Source organism: Oncorhynchus mykiss, chromosome 2, assembly GCF_013265735.2.
Source record: "Oncorhynchus mykiss isolate Arlee chromosome 2, USDA_OmykA_1.1, whole genome shotgun sequence".
NCBI classification, from domain to species: domain Eukaryota; kingdom Metazoa; phylum Chordata; class Actinopteri; order Salmoniformes; family Salmonidae; genus Oncorhynchus; species Oncorhynchus mykiss.
The window spans coordinates 93,605,145-93,614,933 of NC_048566.1; the positions used below are offsets into that span (position 1 = coordinate 93,605,145).

At 45.1% G+C, this 9,789-nt stretch overlaps 1 protein-coding gene across 1 annotated transcript in view; it reads right to left on the reverse strand.

Moving 5' to 3' along the window:
* LOC110499989 (PDZ domain-containing RING finger protein 4) overlaps positions 1 to 1,761 on the reverse strand; it is a 129,845-nt gene extending 128,084 nt beyond the window's left edge. The window contains exon 1 of the mRNA XM_021577085.2: positions 1,378 to 1,761. Coding sequence (XP_021432760.2) covers positions 1,378 to 1,446 — 69 coding nt within the window. The 5' untranslated portion in view covers positions 1,447 to 1,761. The remainder of the gene's footprint in view (positions 1 to 1,377) is intronic.
* Between the last annotated feature and the right edge of the window lie 8,028 nt (positions 1,762 to 9,789).

The following is a 9,789-nucleotide window of genomic DNA, read 5'->3' on the forward strand; positions in this document are numbered from 1 at the left end:
CTGGCTGACTCTCTGGCTGGCTGGCTGAATCTCTGGCTGGCTGAATCTCTGGCTGGCTGACTTACTCTCTGGCTGGCTGACTTACTCTCTGGCTGGCTGACTCACTCTCTGGCTGGCTGACTCACTCTCTGGCTGGCTGACTCACTCTCTGGCTGGCTGACTCACTCTCTGGCTGGCTGACTCACTCTCTGGCTGGCTGACTCACTCTCTGGCTGGCTGACTCACTCTCTGGCTGGCTGACTCACTCTCTGGCTGGCTGACTCACTCTCTGGCTGGCTGGCTGATTCTCTGGCTGGCTGGCTGACTCTCTGGCTGGCTGGCTGACTCTCTGGCTGGCTGGCTGACTCTCTGGCTGGCTGGCTGGCAGACTCTCTGGCTGGCTGGCTGGCTGACTCTCTGGCTGGCTGGCTGACTCTCTGGCTGGCTGGCTGAGTCTATGGCTGGCTGGCTGACTCTCTGGCTGGCTGGCTGGCTGTCTCTCTGGCTGGCTGACTCTCTGGCTGGCTGACTCTCTGGCTGGCTGGCTGACTCTGGCTGGCTGACTCTCTGACTGGCTGGCTGACTCTGGCTGGCTGGCTGACTCTGGCTGGCTGGCTGACTCTCTGGCTAGCTGGCTGACTCTCTGGCTAGCTGGCTGACTCTCTGGCTGGCTGGCTGACTCTCTGGCTGGCTGGCTGACTCTCTGGCTGGCTGGCTGACTCTGGCTGGCTGACTCTCTGACTGGCTGGCTGACTCTGGCTGGCTGGCTGACTCTCTGGCTGGCTGGCTGACTCTCTGGCTGGCTGGCTGACTCTCTGGCTGGCTGGCTGACTCTCTGGCTGGCTGGCTGACTCTCTGGCTGGCTGGCTGACTCTCTGGCTGGCTGGCTGACTCTCTGGCTGGCTGGCTGACTGACTCTCTGGCTGGCTGGCTGACTCTCTGGCTGGCTGACTCTCTGGCTGTCTGACTCTCTGGCTGTCTGACTCTCCGGCTGGCTGGCTGAATGGGCACCACTCTACTCTGACACTTTAAAGACCACTCTGCCTCGCTGCATCAAATACATGAGTCTCTCTCTCCTTATCCTTTCCCTGTATTTATCTCTCATTCTCTTTGTCTTAGATGTAACGTCTGACACTGTCCTCCTAACAGGTATAAAACACAGATCCTCTCAACACACAGCAGAGATGCAAGATAGTAAAACTACTCTGCACAGACCATAGACGACACACACGCACCATACACAACACACACACACACACACACCAAACGCAGCACAAATGAACGTCATAAACAACACACACACAACACACACACCATACACAACACACACACCATACACAAAAGCACCCTGACTGAATGGCAGCAGCGAGCCCCTGCATCAGAGATGGCTCCACTCACCTGTGCGATCTCATACAGCAGCTTATAGTGTTCCTCTCGTTTCTGTAAAGTGCACAGATTGCAGCCCATTCTAGTCGTCGTGGCAACGCCGGACGTCCAATCGTCCCCGAGCGACAGCAGCGGCAGTGGAACTGTACGGACGGGGTCACCCTCCAGACCAGTGCACCCGTTCTCATCAGTCACTCTGTACAGGGCATCACACACTCATTCACACACACAGTCGTAAACAAACCCACACAGTCGTTCACAGACAACCACAGAAAAGCTCCAGCTGGTTGTACTAGAGAAATGCTCTTATAGAAGCACTGACTGTAATGGATACACTAGTAGCGATGGTGGTAGTAATAGTAACAGTTTCAGCATCTGCCGGTGCCTCTCTCCTCTCTCTCTCTCTCTCTCACACACACCACACGCTGGAGTTGTGACTCCCGCTCTCCCGCTCTCCCGCTCACTGGGTAAGACACGCCCTCTTTTCCCTCTTAGCCTCGGTGCACATGACTACACAGAGAGCTGCTCATGAATAATGAGGTAGGGTGGGTTAATATTAATGAGGGGTGTGGTTAGGGGCCCATGGAAAGGTGGAAGGGGCGTACGATACCCAGAGTGTTGGCTCATTAAGATCGAAGCACAGTTACACAATGATGTTCCTTTGTGTGAGCAGCATTGGATTCACACCGCATTATACAGAGAGAGTGAGAGAGAAAGACAGGGAGAGAGGAGAGAAACAGAAACCGAGAGAGAGAGAGAGAGAGAAGTGAGAGAGGGGGGGAGAGGGAGAGAGGCAGTCAGAGAGAGACAGTGAGAGAGAGACACAGAGAGAGAGAGAGAGAGAGAGAGAGAGGGGGGATAGAAAGAGAGAGAGAGGGGGGATAGAAAGAGAGAGAGAGGGGGGGGGAGAAAGAGAGAGCGAGAGGGGGGGAGAAAGAGAGAGCGAGGGAGGAGGAGAAAGAGAGAGAGCGAGAGAGAGAGAGAGAGGGGGGGGGAGAAAAAGAGCTGCTAAGACCTGAGCACAGAGAGAGCGAGTAGTGAGAGCGTTAGTGAGGGCCGTTGAATTGATCACAGAGAATAGCCTCATAGTTTGACTGGAAAACGTTTAACCAGAACGTCCTATATGAAAAAGCCAATAATAAAAGGAAAATATCAATACAAATTACATTTACAACTATGACATTAGGAAGGATATACACTGAGCATAGAAAACATTAGGAACCCCTGCTTTTCCCCTGACAGACTGACCAGGTGAATTCAGGTGAAAGCTATGATCCTTTATTGATGTCACTCGTTAAATCCACTTCAATCAGTGTAGGTGAAGGGGAGGAGACAGGTTAAAGATGGATTTTTAAGCCTTGAAACATGGATTGTGTATGTGTGCTATTCAGAGGGTGAAAAGACAAAATATTAAAGTGTCTTTGAACAGGATATGGTAGTAGGTGCCAGGCGTGCCGGTTTGAGTGTGTCAAGAACTGAAACTCTGATGGGTTTTCACGCGTCACAGTTTCCCCGTGTGTATCAAGAATGGTCCACCACCCAAAGGACATCCAGCCAACTTGACAAAACTGTGGGAAGCATTGGAGTCAACATGGGCCAGCATCTCTGTGGAATACTTTCGACACCTTGTAGAGTCCAATGAATTGAGGCTGTTCTGAGGGCAACATAAACTGTTCTAACAAAGCAAATCAATTGCATGGTATGTATACAGTATACGCTAAATGACAAATCACAGATCTCAGAGACAGTTGTAGATGGCACTGATTGTTTTGCAATAAAAAGGTATGGATAAATTATTTTAGTGAATCTTTGTTTTCATTTCAACAACTTTCTACTTGAGACGTATTGCACAAGATGTATGTAAAACAAAAATCCACTGGGGTTGATTTGCTTGATACTTTCTTACTGCAAATATCTGATCCTCTGATTGCAAAATCTTTAACACATGATACCATCCCTAGGGTCTGGAAGGCGGCCGGCCCATATATTACCCCTTCACAGAGGTGGTGACCTTGTTGCCCCGTTTCCGAACTCTTTTGTAAAAATTCTAGAATCCTTGGTAAATACCCAACTTTTTAACTACGAAATGTATTCTAAATGTACACCAGTCAGGCTTTAAGACCAGGTTATAGTACCATCTCTGCTACTTCTTTGGTATTCAATTGTGTCTTGATTGTTTGGATAAGAAGAAACATTGTTTCAGCCCTTTTTATTGACCTGTCTAACGTCCATACCTATTACTCATTCTGAGGCTTTCATAAATTGGACTGGACCAGGCTGTGTGTAGCTGGTTTGACAATGATTGAAATAACCCAGTGTGTATTAACTGATGGAGTTAAATCTGGATATAACAAAGGGTGTCCCACAGGGACCGATTCTTGGTCCAGTTCTTTTGACTATTTTCATTAACAATATTGTTGTTTTTTTTTATAAAAAAATATATATATTTAAAAAAAGTTGTACTTTCACCTGTATGCAGATGAAACTGTGGTGTTAACTATTGTCCCCACAGCTGGCTAGTTAAGAAAATTAACAATTAAAATAGGTTTATTCTATAGGAACAGGTCCTGTTTTTCGTTAAATAGCAGAAAACAAATAATTCAGTGAACATTTAAATCCAGTTATTGACTATGGAGATATTGCCTATATGAATGCAGCTGCCACTGTACTGGACACAGTTTATCACAGAGCATTGTGCTTTATTACGGGCGATAGGTTCAGTACACATTATTGCATTTTGTATCGGAAAGTAGGCTGACCTTCCTTGAAGTCTCCTCGACCTTCTTGTCTATAAAAGCCTTCCTGTATAAACTTCTGCCATACCTTTACCTCATTAGTTAACCTATAGATGTACGGGCTACCAAACCCTCATGAATGGATCCCTTCACTCTGCACTGAGTTTTATAGCAACTTACACGTGGAATGATCTAGAATACACTTTACAATTGGACGAATTGGTGCCTCTATGGCATTTCAGATGGTTGTTAGGGAACCTTTTTAACTGAAGAATGTGTCTGTGTTTTTATGATTGTTTTGCTTTTCGTGTATAGTTGTGTATAATAACGTGTATTTTAATGTGTATATGAATGTGTAGTTTTCTGTGTTTATTGTATTTTAATGTGTATATAAATGTGTAGTTGTATGTGTTTATTGTATTTTAATGTGTATATGAATGTGTAGTTTTCTGTGTTTATTGTATTTTAATGTGTATATAAATGTGTAGTTGTATGTGTTTATTGTATTTTAATGTGTATATGAATGTGTAGTTTTATGTGTTTATTGTATTTTAATGTGTATATGAATGTGTAGTTTTATGTGTTTATTGTATTTGAATGTGTATATAAATGTGTAGTTGTATGTGTTTATTGTATTTTAATGTGTATATGAATGTGTAGTTTTCTGTGTTTATTGTATTTTAATGTGTATATAAATGTGTAGTTGTATGTGTTTATTGTATTTTAATGTGTATATGAATGTGTAGTTTTATGTGTTTATTGTATTTTGATGTGTATTGTGGTGCTATCCATGGTTCATCTGGAAAAGAGACATTGGGCTCAGCACTGACTCCCTGTAAAAATAAAAGTTGAATATAAAATATTTTTCAAAATACCCAGGTAAATGGAAATACATGTTATTGCTTTACAATCTAAGACAGATACATTTTTTTTTTTTGTGGCATGTTTGAGCAAATAAATGGTATGTTATAGCTACCAGTGGAAAAATGTAATTATAATCATTTGAAACCCATCCTGCCGACATTGGAGACGCGTGTTCCCATAATGGTGACTCCAAAGCAAATTGCCAATCAGGGAAGCTGGGGAAACTTGAAGAAGATGGATAAACCGCTGGCATCTCTCAAACCGCGATAATTACAAGACAATAGAGCCTGGTGCGGATATCAGCCATGGTAGCTTGGCGCTAACAGGAAGCTCAACTAACGAGCAGTAATTGTTAACAAATTGTGCCTCCCAGCCATCAGTGGGGTGTGTGTGTGCGTGCGCGCAGGCTTGTGTGTGTGTGCATGGCTATCAGAGTAGATGAGTAGTGCTCATCACCACCACACCCCCTGGGACTCCCTAATTTGATTTTCTGGGCTTTAATTTTACCTCCATAGCCTGGAGGCTTGCCAAACAGCTACCTACATCACACACAACCATTATGCTACGGTTAATACTATACCAACCCACCATCCCCCCTCTCTCTAAATCACCCCCTAAACACACACACACACACAACCCACCACTCCTCATCGTGAAGAATCTGACAGATAGTGAGAGAGCGAGTGAGAGCGAGAGAGAGACAGAGAGACAGACAGACAGAGAGATAGATGGATGGGATAGGGAGAGAAAGAGAGAGAGACAGGTAGATAGAGGTAGAGAGATAGATGGATGGGATAGGGAGAGAAAGGTAGATAGAGATAGAGAGATAGATGGATAGATGGATGGGATAGGGAGAGAAAGAGACAGGTAGATAGAGAGAGAGATAGATGGATGGGATAGGGAGAGAAAGACAGAGAGACAGGTAGATAGAGATAGAGAGATAGATGGATGGGATAGGGAGAGAAAGAGAGAGAGACAGGTAGATAGAGATAGAGAGATAGATGGATGGGATAGGGAGAGAAAGAGAGAGAGACAGGTAGATGAGATAGAGAGATAGATGGATGGGATAGGGAGAGAAAGAGAGAGAGACAGGTAGATAGAGATAGAGAGATAGATGGATGGGATAGGGAGAGAAAGAGAAAGAGACAGGTAGATAGAGGTAGAGAGATAGATGGATGGGATAGGGAGAGAAAGAGAAAGAGACAGGTAGATAGAGGTAGAGAGATAGATGGATGGGATAGGGAGAGACAGGTAGATAGAGAGAATGCAGCAGCCTTTTTGCGGTTGCCTGGCAATACCAAACCCACAAAGAACTATTCAAGTGTCAATTTGACATTAAAATTGTTGTGAGCAAGATGGACCAGGGAGACCAGGGAGACCAGGGAGAGCAGGGTACAATGACATTGTTTGGAGGATAGGGCACTGAGTCCACAGTAGCTGTTACAATGAGCTACTCAACATAGGAGTGAGTCCGAGTGTATACTGTGATCAATGTATTTCTGAAGGAGAGAGTGTGGAGACATCCATAAGAATAAGAAGCTGTATTTATTTAACTAGGCAAGTCAGTTAAGAACAAATTCTTATTTTCAATGAAGGCCTAGGAACAGTGGGTTGGTTATCTGCCTTGTTCAGATTTGTACCTTGTCAGCTCGGGGATTCGAACTTGCTCTAACCACTAGGCTACCCACCCTGTATGACTAAACAGTGGACTGTTCTTTAAGTTGGAATAAAAACAGGAAACCACAATGTGTTCTAGAATGTGTCCATTGCATTCAGAATGTTCCTGACAATGACCACCATAAGACCAACATTTACCTTTCCACATCCAAAAGTGCATCTTCAAAACAACCTTACTCAGGGAACATTTATGGTTGTCCAACATGTCGTGGTGCAGTGGTCAGTGTCCCATTAAGGTTAAGATGCCCATTGGTCAGCCTAATGGTCCCTCTCAACAGCTCTGAATCAGGGCGGATACACTATAACCTCTGCCTGCAGTCAGTGTTTTCCACACACGTTACAAGCCATCAGCTACAGTATAGTCAGTGTTTTCCACACACGTTACAAGCCGTACCAGTGTGTTCCCGTCGGTCTTTCGGTGAAATTTCCTGTCAACAGTCTTGCCAAAACCAATCAGTGGCTGACTGTCGGCCAGTTCTATTGGTGTGATTCCTCTCTTACCAGGCGGTCCAAAACCCTCAGGAAAAAACAGGTAGAAATTGCAGGAGGTCTTTTCAAACAGCTCTTACACTAAAAAAGGCATTATCATAATTTTCACAGTATTATTCCAACCTCATAGTGTGGACATACAACGTGCAGATCGGCATCTCGGAACGCACAACTCGTCAGTGCTCGTCACGGATGGGCTATTGCAGCAGACAACCACACCGGGTTACAATCCCATCAGCTAAAAACAAGAAGAATCGGCTCCAGTGGGCACGCGATCACCAACACTGGACATTTGAGGAGTGGAAAAACATTACCTGGTCCGACGAATCCTGGTTCCTGTTGCATCATGCTGATGGCAGAGTCAGGATTTAGCGTAAGCAACATGAGTCCATGGCCCATCCTGCCTGGTGTCAACAGTACAGGCTGTTGGCGGTGTTGTAACGGTGTGGGGAATGTTTTCCTGGCACACATTAGGTCCCTTGAGACCAATTGAGCAACGTTTGTACGCCACACCTTGTAGAATCCATGCCCTGAAGAATTTAGGCTGTTCTGTTCTTGCAGTTGAGGGCGGAGCAGTTGTTGTACCAGGCGGGGATACAACCAGACAGGATGCTCTTGATTGTGCATCTGTAAAAGTATGTCAGGCTTTCGGTTGACAAGCCACATTTCTTACGCCTCCTGAGGTTGAAGAGGCGCTGTTGCGCCTTCTTCAGCATACTGTCTGTGTGGGTGGACCATTTCAGTTTGTCTGTGATGTGTACACCCAGGAACTTCAAATGTTCCACCTTCTCCACTGCTGTCCCTTCGATGTGGATAGGGGGCAGCTCCCTCTGCTGTTTCATGAAGTCCACGATCATCTCCTTTGTTTTCTGGATGTTGAGTGAGAGGTTGTTTTCCTGACACCACACTCCGAGTGCCCTCACCTCCTCCCTGTAGGCCGTCTCGTCGTTGTTGGTGATCAAGCCCACTAGTGTTGTGTCGTCTGCAAACTTAATGATTGAGATGGAAGGGTGTTAAGGGTCAGCGAAGATATTGTTTCCTACCTTCACCACCTGGGTGTGGCCCTTCAGAAAGTCCAGGACCCAGTTGCACAGGGAGGAGTTGAGACCCAGGGCCTCCAGCTTGATGATGACCTTGGAGGGTACTATGGTGTTGAATGCTGAGCTGTAGTCAATGAACAGCATTCTAACATAGGTATTCTTTTTGTCCAGATGGGATAGAGCAGTGTGCAGTGTGGTTGAGATTGCATCATCTGTGGACCTATTGGGGCGGTATGCAAACTGAAGTGGGTCTAGGGTGGCTGGTAAGGTGGCAGTGATATGATCCTTGGCTAGGCTCTCAAAGCACTTCATGATGACAGAAGTGAGTGCTATGGGGCGATAGTCATTCAGTTCAGTTATTTTTGCCTTCTTGGGTACAGGAACAATGAAAGACATCTTGAAGCACATGGGGACAACAGACTGGGATAGGGAGTGATTAAATATGTTCCTAAACACACCAGCCAGCTGGTCTGCGCATGCTCTGAGGACGCGGCAAGGGATGCGGTCTGGGCAAGCAGCCTCGTGAGGGTAAACATGTTTAAATGTTTTACTCACGTCATCCACTGAGAAGGCGAGGGGGTACGCAGTCTTTGTTAGCGAGCCGCGACGGCGGCACTGTATTATCCTCAAAGCGTGCAAAGAAGCTATTTAGTTTGTCTGGAAGAGTGACTTTGGTATCCTTGACGTGGCTGTTTTTGATTTTGTAGTCGAGGATTTCCTGTAGACCCTGCCACATACGCCTCATGTCTGAGCCGTTGAATTGCGCCTCCACCTTGTCCCTGTACTGGCATTTTGCTTGTTTGATTGCCTTGCAGAGGGAATAACTACACTGTTTATTTTCAGTCATATTCCCAGACATCTTTCCATGGTTAAATGCAGTGGATCGAGCTTTCAGTTTTCGCAAATGCCGCCATCCACGGTTTCTGGTTAGGGTAGGTTTAAATAGTCACAGTGGGTACGACATCTCCAATGCACTTATTTATAAACGCACTCACAGAGTCAGCGTATAGATTAGAGGTCGACCGAATATGATTTTTCAATGCCGATACAGATTATTGGAGGACCAAAAAGCCGATACCGATTAAATCGGACAATTTTTTATTTATTTATTTGTAATAATGATAATTACAGCAATACTGAATGAACACTTATTTTAACTTAATATAATACATCAATAAAATCAATTTAGCCTCAAGTAAATAATGAAACATGTTCAATTTGGTTGAAATAATGCAAAAACAAAGTGTTGGAGAAGAAAGTAAAAGTGCAATATGTGCTATGTAAGAAAGCTAACGTTTCAGTTCCTTGCTCAGAACATGAGAACATATGAAAGCTGGTGGTTCCTTTTAACATGAGTCTTCAATATTCCCAGGTAAGAAGTTTTAGGTTGTAGTTATTATAGGACTATTTCCCTCTATACTATTTGTATTTAATTAACCTTTGACTATTGGATGTTCTTATAGGCACTTTAGTATTACCAGTAACAGTATAGCTTCTGTCCCTCTCCTCGCTCCTCCCTGGGCTCGAACCAGCAACACAACGACAACAGCCACCATCGAAGCAGCGTTACACATGCAGAGCAAGGGGAACAACTACTAGAAGGCTCAGAGCGAGTGAAG